Raw genomic sequence first — 23,076 nt, forward strand, 5'->3', positions numbered from 1 at the left:
GGAGCCTCCGGGAACTTCATCGACCAGGCCCTCGCCTCCTCCCTGAACTTCATTCCCGGTCTATTCTCCTTTTCCTGTCCAAGCCATGGACACGCAACCATTGGGATCTGAAGCAATTACACACATCAGAGCACCACTCACCCTCAACGTGGGACCTATGCACCAGGAAAGCCTTCCCTTCACCACCACACCCGTACACAAAGTCATCCTCAGCCTCCCGTTGCTCCAACTTCATAACCCCACCATCTCCTGGTCGAGGATGAGAATCACCACCTGGGCACCAGGATGCCGGAGGACCTGCTTTCCTGCATCCTGTTGTTCCACATTGGTGGAGGGTCCTGTGAGTGCACTCCAGCCTATCAATTTGTCCTCCCGAATCGTTGGCCCTGTGTGTTGGATGTGGATGTGGATATACGCCAGCGCATCTACATCCCCACGGGGGTGAGAGATTGACTGTTGACCTGGACACAAACATCCCTTGCCCCTGGACACCCAGCTATCACCCTCACCATCCAATCTCTCTCTCTGGTAAATACTGGTTGCCCACCTTGACGCAGGACGTTGCCCACTATGTCAAATCATGCACCGTGTGTATCTAATCCAAATCTCCCCGGCACGCTCTAGCAGTGAAACTCCTTCCCCTTCCCATGCCTCAGCGGCCTTGGTCACATCTGTCCGACAGGGTGAGTGGGCCCGGTTCCTTCCCTGGGCAGAATACGCCAAGAACTCACTTTGTCACTCCTCCACTGGGCTGACTCCCTTGGGAGTCCTGGGATATCCGCCGGTTCTGGCGCCGTGGATTCCGAATCAGACCGAGGCCTATGCAGTGGACGAGCGGTTCCGACACGCAGAGGAGGTGTGGAACACCGCCCACGTAAGGCTCCAGTTCGCTGTCTACCGTCAGAAGGATCAGGCGGACCGCCACCGCAGTGAGGCTCCCGTGTTCCACACTGGTGATTGTGTCTGGCTCTCCACCAGGAACCTCCGGCTCCGCCTACCGTCCCGGAAGCTGAGCCCTCGGTTTGCTGGGCCCTTCAAGGTCCTATGGAGGGTTAATGAGGTAACTTACCGTTTACAACTCCCCATCAACTACCGAAATCTCACCCTTTTTACATGTTTCCTTCCTCAGGCTGGTGGTTCCTGGTCCCCTTGCTGATGCCATCCCTTGCTGATGCCATCCCCCGCAACACCCATCCTCCTCCTCCACTCCTGGACCTCGATGAGTCCCCTGCCTATGCCGTCAGGTCCCTACTGGACTCCCGACGTCGTGAGGGTCGGCTTCAGTACCTGGTGGACTGAGAGGGGTACGGCCCAGAGGAACGCTGTTGGGTTCTGGCGGCCGACATCCTGGACCACAAAATTGTCTGGGATTTCCACCTCTGCCGTCCGGACTGGCCCGCTCCTCGCCCTCGAGGCCGTCCTCCTGGCCGACATCCTCCTGCGGCTGGAGCCGCACGTCGGGGGGTACTGTCACATGTACTCCCTTTCACTCTCTCCAGCGCTCAACATCGCCGATCTACTAACCACCAGTACTGGCAGCCATCATTACACACACCTGTTCCCCATTGTTATGCACACCTGGACTTCATCATTACCTTGATTACTTCCACTTTATTTAGCTCTCAGTAGCCTCAGTCTTCAGGCAGTATTGGTTTTGTTCACAATCAGTAAGCTTCTCCTGATTTATTTATCTGCTACTTCTCATTATGAAATTCACATTCTGCACCTGCTTCCTGACTCTTAGCATATACAATACATCAGCTGTGTGTCAGCGAATGCTGATGTGTGGATCACGTGTAGTAATTACTTCCAAGTTACGAACCGGTGTATGAGAGACACTGCATACTGCATATATTCTGCATACTGTATGTCACTGTTTCTAATCATTTGAATTAATGGTTCACCCCTAACATTTTTGTATCTTATTCAATGTTTGGAATGTTATGCTAAAAATTAGTGGGGGTGTCAGTTCAGAAACCATAACCACCCTATTGTCAACACAGGTTGTCATGAATCTTGCCCTTGAGGCAGCTCGGCAGAGTGGTCACTAGCTGGCACAGCCACAAAGTACTTAAATCAGATTTTAAACACAACCCTAACCTTAACCACACTGATAACCCTAGCCAAATTTGACTTTCCAGCTGGCCCGTCTAGCGGAAATTGCTCAGTTCTGCCTCAATGGTAAGATTCATGACAATAAATGTCAACATGCATTGTAAACACATCAACAGGGGCTGGTGTGTGTAGCCTGACAACTCACACTAAATTATTCTGCTGCTCTGTCGTTCGCTTCAAATTTTAGTCTGAGATTGCCATCATTGAAGTTGTTTGTGGTGATGAGGGGCACGAGGGGCGTGGTACAAAATAAAGTCATCATTGATTGGATCATCTCTAACCATTCAGAGTATCAAAGCCAATGACACATTTTTAAACCGCCGCTTTACCCACGTGTGTTCTGGCTCAGGCCCAACCCATCAGTTTATGGACCAATTAGATGGCTACGAATGTGTTCACAATCAGTGATGGGTCGGTGTTGATGGAATTTATAGGTTTAAATTAATGTCTAGAATATTCCACCCTGAAACCATATAATTGTATGAAATTGACTAGAACCATTAAGTTATAATTAATGATGTGTGTAGTTTTAGTCAGTAAAACAATATGTCTCTACAGTATCTTAAACACAGACTGTCTGAGCAAGATTCGGTGCCGACCCTGGCTAAGGGCCACAGAGATTTGGGAAAGGACAGGGGGTGATTCTCACGGTCCTTAATCTTTGTCGGCTGGGTAGCAGGACAGTATGTGCGTAGGATACCTACTGTTTGTGTGCAATGTATGTGCGTATGAATTCTGTTTGTGTGCAAGAGTATGTGCGTGTGTGCGTAGGACCTAATGTTTGTGGGGTGAAAGTATGTGCGTAAGACGCCAGTATAAAATGAATGGTTTTGTACAACTAACCAACGCTCTCGTGAATAAACATTTGACTATTGTAGACTGGGCCTCTGTCTGTTTTCATTCCAGTACCTTACAAATCCTGGTTAGCAGACTGAGTAGTTTAATCGAATTGGGTTATGAACCTGGAGAATTTAATTCTCGTGACAGTCGGGGATGAACTATGATCAACTCATTGCAGAGAAGAAACTAACGTCCATGGGCATGGCGTAGCGTTTGGCCGGAGCAAGGAGTCTGGGTAGCCAGGAAACAATGTATGTGCTTGTTTGCAGACTTTTTTTCAGCTTTGGCAGTGCTACTGACTGTGGTGGTGGTGCTTGGCTTGCACACGCAAATTCAGCACACAACATTCTATAATCAAATGTTGTTATTTTACGCCTCAAATTAAAAACCTATTTGACGTGTATCTTTTGACACTTAAAGACATGTATGGCTTTTAATACCAGAAGGCACCATTGCCTTCATAACCATGGCAACTAGTCAATATCACCTTTACCAGACCATTCATGGTTCTTGACTGCAATCGATGCACATGGCCTGAAGTTGTTCCCATCGGAAAAGACAATCCCTATTCTGAGGACTATCTTCTCCAGAACAGGATTCCCAAGCAAATTGTTAGCAATAACAGATGGCAGTACAGAAGTGAGGCATTCCAGGACGTTCATCATCCAGCCACAAATGGCTTGGCAGAAAGATTTGTACAAACCTTAAAAAGGGCAATCAAAACAATGGCCAAAAATGTGTCATGACGTGCCCTGGGGGAAGGATCATAACCCCCCCTCTCTCCACGGTTTTATGACTTTACGACAGATCATAAATAATTGGTAGAAACTGCCATGCAGTATGGAGAGAGTCAAAGAGAACCAAGTACCTCTCTTGGCAAAACTCCTAATCTCCAAAATGGGAGATTTAAACAATATTTCTACTTTTGAGAATGTGGAAATGGTCCATGGACACTTAGGGGACAGTTATGACGAGTGCATTTCATTTGGTGATCTCATGAAGGACAGGAAACACACATAACTGTATCTCTTAAAGTGTACATTTCCCAGCTGTCAGGTTTACATCTAAATATTGTGAAACATATGTGATTAAACATGAAACTATTTGTGAAAAGGTGTTATGTGATGTTAACCTTCTAAATGAGAGTATGGGTTTTTCGTATAAAGTTAACCAAATCAATGGCCACGCCCACGTGAGCATAGACATTAAGTCGGCGTCATGGAACCACCCTTTTCTACTGAAATGTATAAAACCCACTCCTGTGCCTCGAGATCTAGGGAGAATTCCTTCGACCTCATTACTTGGTTTTTGCTCTGATGTGCACTGTCAACTTTGGAACATTATATAGACAGGTGTGTGCCTTTCCAAATTATATCCAATCAATTGATTTTAACAAAGGTGGACTCCAATTAAGTTGTAGAAAATCTCAAGGATGATCAATGGAAACAGGATGTGCCTGAGCTCAAGTTCAAGTCTCAAAGCAAAGGGTCTGAATACTTATGCAAACAAGTATTTCTAATAAGTTTTTTTTGTTGTTGCTTTGTCATTATGGGGTATTGTTTGTAGATTGAGGAGGAAAAACAATTTAATACATTTTTGAATAAGGCTGTAATGTAACAAAATGTGGAAAAAGTGAAGGTGTCTGAAAACTTTCCGATTGCACTGTATTTTTCCATTTTAAACTTCTCCTTTCTCTTGTTTATATTATGACTATATATATTAATATTCATTTACAGTTGAAGTCGGAAGTTTACATGCACCTTAGCCAAATACATCTAAACTCAGTTTTTCACAATTCCTGACATTTAATCAAAGTAAAAATTCCCTGTCTTAGGTCAGTTAGGATCACCACTTTATTTTAAGAATGTGAAATGTCAGAATAATAGTAGAGAGTGTTATTTATTTCAGCTTTTATTTCTTTCATCACATTCCCAGTGGGTCAGAAGTTTACATACACTCAATTAGTATTTGGTAGCATTGCCTTTAAATTGTTTAACTTGGGTCAAACGTTTCGGGTAGCCTTCCACAAGCTTCCCACAATGTTGGGTGAATTTTGGCCCATTCCTCCTGACAGAGCTGGTGTAACTGAGTCAGGTTTGTAGGCCTCCTTGCTCACACACGCTTTTTCAGTTCTGCCCACAAATTTTCTATGTGATTGAGGAATTTGTGAAGGCCACTCCAATACTTTGACTTTGTTGTCCTTAAGCCATTTTGACACAACTTTGGAAGTATGCTTGGGGTCATTGTCCATTTGGAAGACCCATATGCAACCAAGCTTTAACTTCCTGACTGATGTCTTGAGATGTTGCATCAACACATCCACATAATTTTCCTCCCTCATGATGTCATCTATTTTGTGAAGTGCACCAGTCCCTCCTGCAGCAAAGCACCCCCACAGCATGATGCTGCCACCCTTGTGCTTCATGGTTGGGATGGTGTTCTTCGGCATGCCTTTTTCCTCCAAACATAACTATGGTCATTATGGCCAAACAGTTCTATTTTTGTTTCATCAGACCAGAGAACATTTCTCCAAAAAGTACGATCTTTGTCCCCATGTGCAGTTGCAAAACGTAGTCTGGCTTTTTTATGGGTGTATTGGAGCAGTGGCTTCTTCCTCGTGAGCGGCCTTTCAGGTTATGTTGATATAGGACTCGTTTTACTGTGGATATAGACACTTTGTACCCGTTTCCTCCAGCATCTTCACAAGGTCCTTTGCTGTTGTTCTGGGATTGAAATACATCCACAGGTACACCTCCATTTGACTAAAATTATGTTAATTAGCTTACCAGAAGCTTCTAAAGCCATGACATAATTTTTCTGGAATTTCCAAGCTGTTTAAAGGCACAGTCAACTTAGTGTATGTAAACTTCTGACCCACTGGAATTGTGATACAGTGAATTATAAGTTAAATAATCTGTCTGTAAACAATTGTTGGAAAAATTACTTGTGTCATGCACAAAGTAGATGTCTTAACCGACTTGCCAAAACTATAGTTTAACAAGAAATGTGTGGAGTGGTTGAAAAACGAGTTTTAATGACTCCAACTTAAGTGTATCTAAACTTCCAACTTCAACTGTATGTAATTAAGCCTTTACATGTGTAATTTTTGTCTTTTTAATAAAAATTATAATTAATTTATGGAGCACAATTCACACGCTCAATGCACATGTGAAGGTTGTTGGTGCTTGCTTTGGTGTACAAATTATTTGACCGCCCTAATTTGAGAGTACTCCCTTTTATTTATGAAAAGCTGAAACTGCCTTTTATTATTTGTGATTTATTGCTGACATTTTTGCTTAATTAAATTGATTTATATTATAGTGTTTCTGTTCCCCCCAAAAACAAAAATGCATTTTACAGTAGCATATGTATTGCCTACCTAAAACATCCATTAATACATTTCAAGTCCTTCAAAATAGAAACTATATATCCTAATGTTAGAGAAAGTATAATATAAACTAGATATAGGCTACTATGGGTGGGGTAGGCTAAATAATTACAACCGAATAGGCCTAAAACACACATATCAATGGATGGAATCAGTGAATGAATGGCTGAATGAATGACAGATGAGGCCTAATAGAGACAAAACACCAATTAAGTCGTTTAAACAAGATACTAAGTCGTTCAAACGACAGTTACGTTTTTTTCCTTTTTATCCTTGGGTTTCAGGGCTTCTGTAAGATCTGCAGAGGAAGATCCATTGCTTCAAACTTGTGAGACAACAAGAAAAGTGTGTCACATTTCCATTAAAATGCAAATGCAGTTTATATTAAAAGATAGCAAAGGGGTAAATCACTACATCACACAACACAGCTTGTTAGTACTGCAGGAAATTCATTTAGTCTTTTTCATATTTACACATTAAGTGACAACCAAACAAAGAAATCATAAATATCTCTTTTAGTTAACTTTACAACAGTTATATGTGACCATTATTAAATAACTGGCAGCAACCCTATCATTTACAATGTTTGGAAACACAGTGGTTAAATAATCCAGCAAAACAAAAATGTTCTTCTCCAGTGAGTAATATTAATACAAGTAAAAACAATAATGAAATCCCTTTGTACAAAATACTCTCTATACAACAAAATCAACACAATATATTTGACAATTTGTCTGCTTAAAATGCATGGTAAAATCTGTACAGCTTAGAAACCTTCGCTGAGTGGGTGGGATTCTGTGTGTTAGCGTAGTTAATGATTGAAGCATTGGTCAGATTGATGCGTCTGTGATCCAACCATCAGAGACCTCAGGTAAAATAGCTGCCGAGACCTTCTCTCATTGGCATCAGTGCTGTGGAATTCCTGTCTAGCAGCAAATCAGCATGTTGCTGAACTTGAAGTTACTTCAAGATACATGGTTTTGAGAACTCAAACTGATATCTGTCCAGAGCAATGCTCTATTTCCCACCCTCTGCATTTCCATGACAGATTGTACAGTACAAAACAATGTTAATCTAAGGGCTAAATTCAATCCGTAATGCTGAAGATCCGCACTACAGCGCGATTGAAATGTAAAGGCAATGTTCCAAAGTTCGCGGAGACTGCATTCACGGTAAACGCTGCATATGTAATATATATTGTTTTTATTTGAATAATATGGATGGTTCCGTAAATTGCCAGTGGTATATTCTTTGTCTAAGGTAACACCTCCGTGATATATGGTTCATGGTAATCTCATATACTGTATGGTGCATTCGAAAAGTATTCAGACCCCTTGAATTTTTCCACATTTTTATGTTACAGCCTTATTCTAAAATAGATTAAATAATTCCCCCCCCCTCAATCTACACACAATACCCAACAATGACAACACTAAAACAGTTTGACATTTTTGCAAATGTATAAAATAAAAACTGAAATATCACATTTACATAAGTATTCAGACCCTTTACTCAGTACATTGTTGAAGCGCTTTTGGGAGTGATTACAACCTTGAGTCTTCTTGTGTATGACGCTACAAGCTTGGCACACCTGTATTTGGGTAGTTTCTCCTATTCTTCTCTGCAGATCCTCTCAAGCTCTGTCAGGTTGGATGGGGAGCGTTGCTGCATAGCTATTTTCAGGTCTCTCCAGAGATGTTCGATCAGGTTCAAGTCCGGTCTCTGGCTGGTCCACTCAAGGTCATTGAGACTTTTCCAAACCACTCCTGTGTTGTCTTGGCTTTGTGCTTAGGGTCGTTGTCCTGTTGGAAGGTGCACCTTTCCCTCGATCCAGTCTAGTATCCCAGTCCCTGCCGCTGAAAAACATTCCCACAGCATGATGCTGCCACCACCTTGCTTCACCGTAAGGATGGTGCCAGGTTTCCTCCAGACGTGACGCTTGGCATTCAGGCCAAAGAGTTCAATCTTGGTTTCATCAGACCAGAGATTCTTGTTTCTCATGGTCAGAGTCTTTACGTGCCTTTTGGCAAACTCTAAGCGGGCTGTCATGTGCCTTTTACTCAGGAGTGGCTTCCCTCTGGCCACTACCACCATAAAGGCCTAATTGGTGGAGTGCTACAGAGATGGTTGTCCTTCTGGAAGGTTCTCCCATCTCCACAGAGAAACTCTGGAGCTCTGTCAGAGTGACCATTGTGTTCTTGTTCACCTCCCTGACCAAGGCCCTTCTCCCCCGATTGCTCAGTTTGGCCGGGCGGCCAGCTCTGGGAAGAGTCTTGGTGGTTACAAACGTATTCTATTTAAGAACGATGGAGGCCACCGTGTTCTTTGGAACCTTCTTCAGATCTGTGCCTCGACACAATCCTGTGTCTGAGCTCTATGGACAATTCCTCCGACCTCATTGCATGTTTTTTTGCTCTGACATGTACTGTCAACTGTGGGACATTATAAAGACAGGTGTGTCCTTTCCAAATCATGTCCAATCAATTGAATTTACCACAGGTGGACTCCAATCAAGTTGTAGAAACATCTCAAGGATGATCAATGGAAACAGGATGCACCTGAGCTCAATTTTGAGTCTTATTGCAAAGGGTCTGAATAGTTATGTAAATAAGGCATCTGTTTTACATTTTGTATAAAATATGCAAACATTTATAAAAAACTGTTTTCTCTTTGTCATTATGGGGTATTGTGTGGAGGTTGATGAGGGAAAAAACATATTTAATCCATTTCAGAATAAGGCCGTAAAGTAACAATGTGGAAAAGTCAATAAGTCTGAATACTTTCCGAATGCACTGTATGTGCACTGTATATTTCACAGAGGGCAACCTTGTCAAATGACATAATACACTGAAGCTTATTCTATAGTCTAGACTAGAAGAGTGGACACTAAGTGTACAGTGCTTTACAGGTTCAGAGATGACAGATATCTGCCTTAATCAGAACAGCTAAAAGAACGCCAAGCACATTTTACAAACTCCAAGAAATATAAAACTGAGGAAAGAAAAAAATGAAAAAAATGTTTGGCACTTATACTTCATCGAGAATGCTATTCCCCGAGGACCAGAAATGGTTTACTTGCAGTTTACTTTAGATTTTTAAAATTAATGGATTTCAACGATTGTTAATGCAGTTTCCAGTACCAGTCTAAAGTACCAGTTTCCAGTACCAGTCTAGAGTACCCATTTCCAGTACCAATCTGGAGTACCAGTTTCCAGGACCTGTCTAGAGTACCAGTTAAGCGAGACCAGATAGATAAGTCCATGGTTGGTTTTAGAAGAGGAGGTATACAATGTGAAACATGTTTGAAACAGATCATCCCATTGCTGAGCTCTCCCATTGGTAACTGTCTGTCTGTCCGTCCTTTACGTGGCACATAGCTCATAAAATGTTATTCTAGTGTAAATGTAGACGTAGCGAAGCTCCACCCTTTGGCACATAAATATAGAGGTTTGAATGACTGGGTCATACTGTAATACAGATCTACATAACACTCTCACCATTCTTTAAAATCAGCAAAAACCAACTCAAAGAACAAAAAGTTCATAAATAGAGTTCATAAGGACATGGTATATGATGAGTGGCATTATAGAGAGAGCGAGCAGTTTGTTACATAGTCTCCTGCGGGAGAGTATATCGTTTTTAGCTTTGTCAAAAAGTTCGCAAAAAATGCAATGTTATACACAACTAAGCGGCCCTCACCTTGAGGGGTTGCATTCTTTAAAAAGGCTCCAGATGTCATTTCTTTCTCTCTTTGTCATTTCTTTTCTCAAAGTGTATTTTTTGCTTTCTTTTTCCAGCATGCTTGTAAATTGTAATTCAGTCTGTTGCCTGAAGTGGGTAGCGGTGAGTCAGTCTGTGGTTGTGAGGGTGATGGTAAGAGTGCGGATGTGTGTGTGTAGGACGAAGTCCAGCGGGCCGAGGAGATGCCAGATTTGTATGCATGCATAAATGTGTGTGTGTAGCATGAAGTATGTATGTGGCTGTAGTGTCTGTATGTACCACCTATCTGTGTGAGTGTCAGTTTGTGTATGACTCACTGTGGCCTGAAGCATAAGTACGTATCGTTTACTGTATGTATGTATGTGTATACTGTATACAGGTGTGTGTGTGTGTGTATAAGGGTGTGTAGTTGAAGGGATCAGGAGGACTAAGGGTAAAGAGTAGGAGTAGAGAGGCAGTGAAGCAAGAGGCCTCCCTTACACCTCGCTCTCGGTGGAGGGTTTGCGTGTGGGGGTCCAGCCGGTGTCGGGCAGGCTGTGTTGGGGGTGGCGTTGGGGTGTGACGGTGACGGGGGTCAGCGTGTTTATGGACGAACACTCCGACGTCTCCTCTTGGAGCAACTGCTCTGTCTCGCCGTCGTCCAGCGAGGCGCTGCTGGCCTGCAGGGACACGGTGTCCGTGCGCATGCATGTGTGCAGACCACCACGCGACGGCTTCAGCTGCTTCAGGTCCTCCCAGTACAGCTCCTCACTGGAGAGGAGACACACTCCTTCCACGATGCGGATCTTCTCCTTGGTGTAGCCACTGTCCCCGCCCCCCTGAGGAAGGAGAAAGAAGACACAGTAGAAGGGTTAGCCTAGCGCACGACGTAGACATCAACCATAATCACAGATCTAGGGTCAGATGATCATATCCCTAAAAGCATCTGAGGGCATGAAGAATATCTGACCCTGCATAAGTAGTTAGTGGAAAACTAATCCTGTATCAGTGGTTAGACAGCAGCCATTTTGGAATAACTCATCAGAAAACAACTACAAACACTCCAGAGCAGGATGTTGTTGTAAATCTCTACCCATGCACAGTAGTAGTTTGCTTTCAGTGAGATGTCCTCTGGTCTTTCAGTTAGTTTTGTCATCAGTGCTTATGTGTTGAGTGGGGAAACTATGGAATCTCAAATGTGTCATCTCTTTACTGTATTTATGGAGAAACAATTTATTCAATTTTTTGTGACTGGATGCTAAACAATATATGGAAACTGCTCCAGGTAATCAAAAGGTTAGAATTGGGCTCAGGACTACATATGATAACAGTAAATTCCCCCAAAATAAGACTGTGTAAAATGTCAGACATACAATACATAAAGTGAAAGGGTTTGCCAAACAAAGAACATACTTTTCAATCCCTCATTATATGATATTATTAGGTCCATCCACAGCCATAGATAGAGAAAGTGCATTCAAAAAGTATTCACACCCCTCAACTTTTTCCACATTTTGTGTTATAAAGTGGGATTAAAATAGATTAAAATGTCATTATTTTGTCAACGACCTACACAAAATATATGTATTATTTGCACATTATTTATTTTTTAATTCTTCAAACTGTCAAGTTGGTTGCTGATCATTGCTAGTCTTGCCATAGATTTTCAAGACTATTTAAGTCAAAACTGTAACTAGGCCACTCAGGAACATTCAATGTTGTCTTGGTAAGCAACTCCAGTGTACAGTGGCTTGCAAAAGAATTCACCCCCCTTGGCATTTTTCCTATTTTGTTGCCTTACAACCTTACAACCTAAAATCCTTACAAATGGATTTTTTGGGGGTTTGTATCATTTGATTTACATAACATGTCTACCACTTTGAAGATGCTAATTTTTTTTTTTTATTGTGAAACAAACGAGAAATAAGACCAAAAAACAGAAAACTTGAGCGTGCATAACTATTTCACCCCCCCCCACTTTGTAGAGCCACCTTTTGCAGCAATTACAGCTGCAAGTCTCTTGGGGTATGTCTCTATAAGCTTGGCACATCTAGCCACTGGGATTTTTGCCCATTCTTCAAGGCAAAACTGCTCCAGATCCTTCAAGGTGGATGGGCTCCGCTGGTGTACAGCAATCTTTAAGTCATACCACAGATTCTCAATTGGATTGAGGTCTGGGCTTTGACCAGGCCATTCCAATGTTTCCCCTTAAATCACTCGAGTGTTGCTTTAGCAGCATGCTTAGGGTCATTGTCCTGCTGGAAGGTGAACCTCCGTCCCAGTTTCAAATCTCTGGAAGACTGAAACAGGTTTCCCTCAAGAATTTCCCTGTATTTAGCGCCATCCATCATTCCTTCAATTCTGACCAGTTTCTCAGTCCCTGCCGATGAAAAACATACCCACAACATGATGCTACCACCACCATGCTTCACTGTGGGGATGGTTTTCTTGGGGTGATGAGAGGTGTTGGGTTTGCACCAGACAGCATTTTCCTTGATGGCCAAAAAGCTCCATTTTAGTCTCATCTGACCAGAGAACCTTCTTCCATATGTTTGGGGAGTCTCCCACATGCCTTTTGATGAACACCAAACGTCTTTGCTTATTTTTTTCTTTAAGCAACAGCTTTTTTTCTGGCCACCCTTCCACAAAGCCCAGCTCTGTGGAGTGTACGGCTTAAAGTGGTCCTGTTGACAGATATTCCAATCTCCACTGTGGAGCTTTGCAGCTCCTTCAGGGTTATCTTTAGTCTCTTTATTGCCTCTCTGATTAATTCCCTCCTTGCCTGGTCCATGAGTTTTGGTAGGTGGCCCTCTTTTGGCAGGTTTGTTGTGGTGCCATATTCTTTCCATTTTTTAATAATGGATGTAATGGTTCTCCGTGGGATGTTCAAAGTTTCTGATATTTCTTTTATAACTCAATCTTGATCTGTACTTCTCCACAACATTGTCCCTGACCTGTTTGGAGAGCTCCTTGGTCTTCATGGTGCCCCTTGCTTAGTGGTGTTGAAGACTCTGGGGCCTTTCAGGACATGTGTATATATACTGAGATCATGTGACACTTAAATAAAAATCCACTTGTGTGGGCTCTTTGCTTGACATCATGGGAAAATCAAAAGAAATCAGCCAAGACCTCAGGAAAAAGAATTGACCTCTACAAGTCTGGTTCATCCAGTTCATCGGCGCGGTTAGCCTTTATGGCTGGGACTGCAAGTTTGTGTTCCTTTTTTTGCGTGGATTCCGCGAGCACTAGCTGGCTGTACTACAGACACCTGTCGTTGTCGTGGGAAATACTCATTGTTATCTTTTCGTAAAACAACTGGTTGCAGTAAAGAGCAAATCTGGATACTAAGGAGATCCTGAGGGAAATCGACGAGTACCAACAGCTTTACGCTACGGAGGAACAACATACTCCTTCATGGAAAGATCTGACCACCTCAAAAAATAACTTTAACCCGGCAAAAAAAGAAAAACAGATTCATCTACAGACACGGACGATTTACTTACCATTGAGGTAGAGGCTAGTGCTCTGGCTGGAATCCATGCAACACTGGAAAAGTTGTGTGAGGAGGTAGCAGGGCTGAGGGGGAGTTTGGAGTTCAGCCAGAGTGAAATTCTCACGCTCCAAAGAGAAAACATGACACTCACAGCCAAGGTAAAAATCCACGATTCCAACATAGATTGTCTACTTAGGGAAAACAGGGTGATGGAGTTGCTATTAGACATACAAAGTCGTAGCATGCGTGAAAATCACATTTTTTTCGGGGATTCCTGAAGACACATCCAATAATCCAGAGGGGGCAATCAGAGAGTTCATGCAATCCGCTTGGAACTTCCCATAGAGACTGTAAACAAGGTGGCTTTCCACCGAGTACACAGACTTGGAGCTTAGAGCGACAAGACCAAGGGTCCCCGACTGATCATCACAAAATTTGAACACTATCAACAAAAGGAGCTGATCAAAAGCAGAGGAAGGGAGCTTAAAGGGACTAAATTAAGTCTCAATGACCAGTTTTCAAGGGAGATAAACAAACGCCGTAAGAGACTGTATCCGGTAGAAAGACAACAAAGGAAGGGTGGTAGGTGTGCCTTTATCATTGTGGACAAACTCTTTACAGATGGACAGCTATTCAGAGACAGCTCCATTACACCGTGGCTGTACTAAATTTTACAGAGACCTCAGGTTATGAAAAAAAAGAAGGTATGGGAACTGTAAAATTATCTGAACATTATGAAGTGGATATGAACACACACATACTCAATTACATGCTTGCTTACACATACGGACACACCTGATCTCGCTCTCCTCTCTCTTCTCTTCTCTATTGTCGAGAACTCTTTAATAATTTAACTTTTTAGGGATAGGGGCAGCATTTTCACTTTGGATCAATAGCGTACCCAGAGTGAACTCCCTCCTACTCTGTCCCAGATGCTAATATATGCATATTATTATTACTATTGGATAGAAAACACTCTGAAGTTTCCAAAACTGTTTGAATTATGTCTGTGAGTATAACATAACTCATATGTAATGCAAACTTCCAAACAGGAAGTGGAAATTCTGAGGCTGGTTGATTTTCAACAAATCGCCTATTCAAATCCCAGTAAGATATGGATTTGTTGTCACTTCCTACGCCTTCCACTAAATGTCAACAGTCTGTAGAACGTTGAATGAAGCCTGTACTGTTTTGTGGGGCCGGATGGGAGGTGATTCAGTCAGTGGTCTGGCAGATTGCCAGTTCCTGGTCACGCGCATTCCAAATGACATCGTCTTGCTTTCCATTACTTCTAGAGACACAAAGGAATTCTCCGGTTGGAACGTTATTGGATATGTATGATAACAACATCCTGTAGATTGATTCTCTACTTAGTTTGACCAGTTTATTCGACCTGTGTGCTTTTTCCGTAAAGTTTTTTTGAAATCTGACACAGCGGTTGCATTAAGAACAAGTGTATCTTTAATTCTACGTAAAACATGTATCTTTCATCAAAGTGTATGATGAGTATTTCTGTTATTAGTTGTGGCTCTCTGCAATTTCTCCGGATATTTTGGAGGCATTTCTGAACATGGCGCCAATGTAAACTAAGATTTTTGGATATAAGTATGCACATTATCAAACAAAACATACATGTATTGTGTAATATGATGTCCTATGAGTGTCATCTGATGAAGATCATCAAAGGTTAGTGATTCACTTTATCTCTATTTCTAATTTTTGTGACTCCTATCTTTGGGTGGGAAAATGGCTGTGTGTTTTTTGGACTTGGTGGTGATCTAACGTAATCATATGTTGTGTTTTCGCTGTAAAGCATTTTTTAAATCGGACACGATGAGTAGATTAACAAGATGTTTATCTTTCATTTGCTGTATTGGACTTGTTAATGTGTGAAAGTTCTAAAAAAATCTAAAAAGAAATCAGCCAAGACCTATATCCAGAAAAAATATATACTTGAATTTCCCGCGCTGCCTTTTCAGCGGAATGTTGTGGGGGGGTTCCGCTAGCGGAACGTGTGTCCTAGAAAGGTTAATGTGTTTATTGTTTGTACATATTTTTTATGTATTTGTCTACAAGTTTATATATGTTTACAACAAGCAAGGGGGAGATATCAGAATAGGGGCATTGGGGAATAATAACATATTGTATGGAATACATTTGTACTGTAGTGAAGCCGTCTCTAGAGTAATGCAAGGTCTCTTTCATGATCATGTGAAACGTCAATTGCTATGGAAATGCTGGGATGTGTTTTTCAATTATGTTAAAGGTAATTATAATGCAACTATGATGGTGATACGATATGGATTACAATTATCATCATGAATATCAAAGCTTTACGCACTACATGTTACACATAGACACTCAGCCATGCAAATTGGCAGAGTTATTATTTATTTGGACATCACACATTATAGTCTTACTCTTATACAGACATCGTACACACTCACTATATCACATCAACCTACTCAGATTTGCTACACACATAATATCTCGTCTCAATTTTCTAACATCTGTGGTATTGGCTCACAGGCAAACAAGCAAGGGAATAAAACAAATATTTCTAGAACCAATTTCTTGAATTCTAAATATCAGACAATTGAAAGCTCTAGTTTTGACCTTCATAATACCTCTGATGGCAGTAACTTTACAAGCACTAATTAAGGTCAATTTAGACTGAGAATAGTATCTAGTTATGGTAAGGGGTGAAATAAGTATAGCCAGTTATAATTGTAACGGTTTAGCAGATTATAAAAAAGAAGATCAGTCTTTACACAGCTAAAAGAAAAGGAATATAACATATACTGTTTACAGGAAACTCACTCTTCATCCTTAGATGAAGTTGAGTGGAAAAAGGAATGGGGTGGTGAAATAATTTTCCGTCATGGACAAAGGAACTCAAAGGGTGTGATGATATTAATTAACAAAAATGTCAATCTGAATGTGCAAATAGTCAGGAATGATTCGCAAGGAAGGTGGATCATTTTGAATATGAAAGTCGACGAAAAAGAGATTTGGCTCATTTATACCAATTTATTGAACTTACAGGCAACAAATGATCTAATCATTATGGTAGGAGACTATAACAGTGTTAACTTCTTTCAGCTAGGGGGCAGAATCTTTCAGCTAGGGGGCAGAAGTTTGGAAAAATAACGTTCCCAAGGTAAACAGACTATTTCTCAGGCTCAGATATTGGAATATGCATATAATTGACAGATCAGGATAGAAAACACTCTAAAGTTTCCAAAACTGTCAAAATATTGTCTGTGAGTATAACAGAACTGATTTTGCAGGCAAAAACCTGAGGAACTCCAACCCGGAAGTGCATTTTTATTGAATTTTTATCCCTGTTCCATTGCTTGCACCTCCTCCATTTAAAGGGGTATCAACCAGATTCCTTTTCCAATGGCTTCCTCAGGCTGTGACCAGGCTTTAGACATAGTTTAAAGCTTTTATTTTGAAAAATTAGCGAGATTTATCAAAACCCTTCAAGTGTCCTTTGATTAGTTCCTGCGCAGGAGAGATGTGGCTCGACATTTTCTTTCTCTGTAGTATTGAACAGTTTACCGTCCGGTTGAAATATGATCGATTATGTATGTTAAAAACAACCTGAGGATTGATTATAAAAAACCTTTGACATGTTTCTACGAACATTACGGATACTTTTTGGAATTTTCGTCTGCCCTTCAGGACCGGAACGAGCTTGTGGTTTTCTGAACATAACGCGCAAACCAAATGGCGGTTTTTGGTTATAAAACTAATCTTTATCGAACAAAAAGAACATTTATTGTGTAACTGGGAGTCTCGTGAGTGCAAACATCTGAAGATTATCAAAGGTAAGCGATTAATTTTATTGCTTTTCTGACTTTTGTGACCAAGCTAATTTAAGGCTAGCTGTTCTAGCAGTGACACTCACAAACGCTTGGATTGCTTTCGCTGTAAAGCATATTTTCAAAATCTGACACGATAGGTAGATTAACAAAAAGCTAAGCTGTGTTTTGGTATATTTCACTTGTGATTCCATGATTATAAATATTTTTAGTATTATTTTTTGAATTTGGCGCTATGTAATTCAGCAGTTGTTTACGAAAATTATCCCATAAAAGGGATCCGTGCGGCAAGAAGTTAAGTACCTCAATGGACCGTAAAGGTAATCACTCTACAAACTATCATCACCGTGCCCTTAAGGAAATCACAAATATTATGGACACATTAAAAATAGTGGATATATGGAGACTAAAAAACCCCGACCTAGTGAGATATACATGGAGGAGACTTAATCAAGCTAGTCGTCTTCACTACTTTCTTGTCTCTTTCTCTCTTGCATCAAAGGTTAAACAAGTTTTAATAGGAGACAGAATGCGATCGTATCATCATCTAATTGGCATTCACATAACTCTTACAGATTTTCCACGTGGACGGGGATATTGGAAATGTAAGTTTACTGGAGAACAACTTATTTTTAACTAAGACAAAATAACTTATAACTGAATTTTTCCAGTATAATATAGGTTCAGCAAATCCCCTTATTGTTTGGGATACCTTTAAATGTACCTTCAGGGGTCATTCAATTCAATATTAATCAAAAATAAAAAAGCAGTTTCTGGCTAAAGAGACAAGACTAACAAGGGAAATCCATGAACTAATAGTACAGGTAGATAGCAATAAAAACGATACTACAGAGATACAAAATAAGTTAGAGGAAAACAAAAAGAACTTGAGGAACATATTCAAGAACGATCTAATGTAATCTTTTACACAAATAAAGCAAACTGGATGGAATATGGGGAAAAATGTACAAAATTCTTCCTGAATCTCCAATACAGGAACGCAAACAAAAAGAATTTGCAGAAACTCGTTACTGAATACGGAGTCATCTATGATTCTCCAAATGATATTTTAAAAGAGGAAGCTAATTATTTTAGGCAGATGTTCTCTTTTCAGTCTCATCCTTTCCCACTGAATGAAGATTATGGTAAGGAATTATTTTCAACTAATATAACAAATGAGAAATTAACAAATGTACAGATAGAGGCATATCAAGTATTTTTTGATATACTACAAGCTCCATTGTTAGATTGTTTTAACTACTCCTATAGAAATGGTAGTCTGTAAGGTACTCAGCAGGAAGGTCTGATTTCTCTATTATTAAAACAAGACCCAGATGGCAAATATAAAGACCCAGTCTATCTAAAAAACTGGAGGCCCCTTACACTTCAATGTCGTGATGCAAAAATACTAGCAAAATGCATAGCAATCAGAATTAAAAGGGTTTTATCAGGTATTGTTCATCCTGATCAGACAGTTTTTTTTTACATGCACAATACATTGGAGATATAAGACAACTACTAAAAAGAATAGAACATCATGAAACATATAAGAAGCCAGGAATGGTATTTGTAGCGGATTTTGAAAAGGCATTTGATAAAGTAAGACTGGATTTTATTTATAAATGCCTGGATTTTTTCAATTTCGGTAATTCTCTTATAAAATGGGTAAAAAATAATGTATAGCAACCCCAGGTGTAAAATAGTAAATACCGGCTACTTCTCAGAGAGTTTTGAATTTTCAAGAGGAGTTAAACAAGGGTGTCCGCTGTCACCATATCTATTCGTTATGGCCATCGAAATGCTAGCTATTAAAATCCGATCCAATAACAACATTAGAGGATTAGAAATCCATGTATGAATGTCCATGTATGCCGATGACTCAAGTTTTATAATAAGTCCACAAGCTAGATCCCTGCAATGTCTCATTAAAGATCTAGATACCTTTTCTGTACCCTCTGGACTAAAACCTAATTATGTGTACAATATTACGTAATGGGTCCTTAAAAAATACAACTTTTACATTACCCTGCAGTTTACCTATAAAATGGGCTGATGGTAAAGTAAACATACTCCGTATTCATATCACAAAATATATAAATAAGCTCTCCACAATGCATTTCAATTGAAAACATGTAACAATAGACAAGATCCTGCAACCAAGGAGAGGCTGTCTATTTATGGAAAAATTACCCTGATTAACTCATTAGTCAAATTTCAGTTTACACACTTACTTATGGCGCAGCCTACTCCTGATGATTAGTTTTTCAAATCATATGAGCAAAAAATATTTCGCTTTATCTCGGACGCTAAACCAGACAAAATAAAACGTGCCTATCAATATAATGAATATGAATTGGGTGGGTTGAGATGATTAAATATAAAAGCACTAAACCTCTCTCTAAAAGCTTCACTCATTCAAAAGTTTTATTTGAAGCCTAAATGGTTCTCAAGTAGATTACTAAGAAAAGCTCATCCATTGTTTAAAAATTGCCTTTTTGCCTTTGTGTAGATTGTCATGTCTCAATTTCGATTTATTGAAAATGATACTTTTTTCAAAGTATCTCTCTTTTTCAAACAAGCATTGCAGAGCTGGCTACAATTTCAACTTCATCCCCATGAAAAGATATAACAAATATTACATCAAATATTTTGGCTGAACTCAAATGTGCTGGTTGATAAAATATCTGTATTTATGGGAAAGATGTTTGAAACGGGTATTTTGTTCTTAAATGATATTGTAAATTGGAATGGTAGAGATGTCCTTCATGGAATTGTACGGAAAGGTCTGCTCAATCCAAGAGTACAACCAATTGATTACAGCATTGCCCCAAGAATGGAGGAGGCGGGTGGCAGCTGGAGGAGGTAGGGAACTGGTCTGTCTGCCCAATATAAAGGATCAAAACTGGCAGAGGAATAAAAATAGCATAAATAGGAAAGTATACCAGTTAAGTATACAGATTGCAAAATAGTTGGGAAGAGATTTTTGATGTACCGATTCCATGGTACAGGGTGTATGAGTTGATATATAAAATAATGCAAGATTCAAGACTTCGTGCCTTTCAGCTAAAATTATTATATAGAATTCTTGCCACCAACAAAATGTTGAATAATTGGGGTGTATGAGTTGATATATAAAACAACGCAAGATTCAAGACTTCGTGCTTTTCAGCTAAAATTATTATATAGAATTCTTGCCACCAACAAAATGTTGAATAATTGGGGCATAAAATCATCGAAGCTCTGCAGTATACAGAATCAATAGACCATTTATTTTGGTATTGCCCCGCGAATAAGAGCTGTTTGAGTCAGGGGTCTGGCAGAATGCCATGAGCTCAGTCAGGCGCACGTCCGTGAGAGTTAGCTGCGTTCCTTTTCATTTCTAAAGACAAAGGAATTGTCCAGTTGAAACATTATTGAAGATTTATGATAAAAACATCCTAAAGATTGATTCTATACATCGTTTGACATTTTTCTACGAACGTTAATGGAACTTTTTTGACTTTTCGTCTGGACCTAGTGCCTGTGCATCGTGCATTTGGATTACTGGACTAAACGCGCAAACAAAAAGGAGGTATTTGGACATAAATGAAGGACTTTATCGAACAAAACAAAAATTTATTGTGGAACTGGGATTCCTGGGAGTGCATTCCGATGAAGATCATCAAAGGTAAGTGAATATTTATAATGCTATTTCTGAGTTTTGTGACACCTCTGCTTGGTTGAAAAATGGCTGTATGTTTTTCTCTGGCTAGGTGCTGACCAAACATAATTGCATGGTGTGCTTTTACCGTAAAGTTGTTTTTAAATCTGACACAGCGGTTGCTTTAAGGAGAAGATGATCTATAATCGTATGTATAACACTTGTATCTTAGATCAATGTTTATGATGAGTATTTCTGTAATTTGATGTGGCTCTCTGCACTTTCACCGGATGTTTGTTTGAGACAATGCATTTCTGAACATAACGCACCAATTTCAAATGAGGTTTTTGGACATAAAGATGAACTTTATCGAACAAAACACACATTTATTGTCTAACATGGAGTCCTGGGAGTGCCATCCGGTGAAGATCATCAAAGGTTAGTGATTCATTTTAACGCTATTTCTGTCTTTTGTGACACCTCTCCTTCTTTGGAAAATGTCTGTATGGTTTTCTGTGACTAGGCGCTGACCTAACATAATCGCAAGGTGTGCTTTCGCCGTAAAGCTTTTTTGAAATCAGACACTGTGGCTGGATTAACAAGAAGTTGATCTTTAAAATGGTGTTTAATACTTGTATGTTTGAGGAATTTTTATTGTGAGATTTTGGGTTGTTTTTAATTTGGCGCCCTGCAATTTCACTGGCTGTTGGCGAGGTGCTAGCGTCCCACATATCCCAGAGAGGTTAAACTCTAACTGTTTTAAAGTCATGGTGAAATCGCTGAGCGGTTTCCTTCCTCTCCGGCAACTGCGTTAGGAAGGACACCTGTATCTTTGTAGTGACTGGGTGTACACATACACCATCCGAAGTGTACTTAATAACTTTACCATGCTCAAAGGGATAATTAATGTCTGTTGTTTTTATCTACCAATAGGTTCCCTTCTTTGCGAACCATTTGAAAACCTCCCTAGTCTTTGCGGTTGAATCTGTGTGTTTGAAATTCACTGCATGACTGAGGGACCTTACAGATAATTAATTGTATGTGATGAGAGATGAGGTAGTCTTTCAAAAATTAAGTTAAACTATCATTTCACACAGAGTGAGTCCATGCAACTTATTATGTGACTTAAGTACAATTTTACACCTGAACTTATTTAGGCTTGCCAAAAACAAAGGAGTTGAATATTGAATATCGGGTCTGCTCACCCGATCTAGAATTCCTTACAATCAAGTGCCGGCCATTTTACCTACCAAGAGAATTCTCGTCAGTTATAGTCACAGCTGTGTACATTCCCCCTCAAGCAGACACCAAGACGGCCATCAAGGAACTTCACTGGACTATATGCCAACTGGAAACCATACATATCCTGAGGCTGCATTTATTGTTTATTGTGGGGATTTTAACTTGGCAAATTTGAGAACAAGTCTACCTAAATTCTTCCAGCATATTGATTGCGCCATGCGCATGCGCAATACCGTCAACCACTGGTACTCTAACTTCCGCGATGCATACAAAGCCATCCCCCTGCCCCCCCTTCGGCAAATCCGACCACAACGCCATCTTGCTCCTTCCGTCTTATAGGCAGAAACTCACAGGATGTACCAGTGACGAGAACCAGTCAATGCTGGTCCAACCAATCGGAAGCCACGCTTCAAGAATGTTTTGATCATGCGGACTGGAATGTGTTCCGGTCAGCCTTAGAGAACAACATCGACCTATACGCTGACTCGGTGAGTGCGTTTATAAAGAAGTGCATTGGAGATGTTGTACCCACTGTGACTATTAAAACCTACCCTAACCAGAAACCATGGATGGATGTCTGAATATAAACACTGTAGCTATTCCTTCCGTAAGGCAATCAATCAAGCGAAATGCCAGTACAGGGACAAGGTGGAGTCGCAATTCAATGGCTCAGACACGAGACGTATGTGGCAGGGTCTACAGGAAATCACAGACTACAAAAAGAAATCCAGCCACATCACATCATCCAGCTGGCTGGTGTGTGTTTACAGACATATTCAATCGCCCTCTATCCCAGTCTGTTGTCCCCACATGCTTCAAGATGGCTACCATT

General features: G+C 40.4%; 1 protein-coding gene across 1 annotated transcript in view; it reads right to left on the reverse strand.

Annotated features, from left to right (window-relative positions):
• Positions 1-9,047: 9,047 nt before the first annotated feature.
• Positions 9,048-23,076, reverse strand: part of LOC120045143 (low-density lipoprotein receptor-related protein 4-like) — a 231,412-nt gene continuing 217,383 nt past the window's right edge. The window contains exon 38 of the mRNA XM_038990063.1: positions 9,048-10,881. Coding sequence (XP_038845991.1) covers positions 10,540-10,881 — 342 coding nt within the window. The 3' untranslated portion in view covers positions 9,048-10,539. The remainder of the gene's footprint in view (positions 10,882-23,076) is intronic.

Source organism: Salvelinus namaycush, chromosome 1 (genome assembly GCF_016432855.1).
Source record: "Salvelinus namaycush isolate Seneca chromosome 1, SaNama_1.0, whole genome shotgun sequence".
In the NCBI taxonomy this organism is placed as follows: Eukaryota; Metazoa; Chordata; class Actinopteri; order Salmoniformes; family Salmonidae; genus Salvelinus; species Salvelinus namaycush.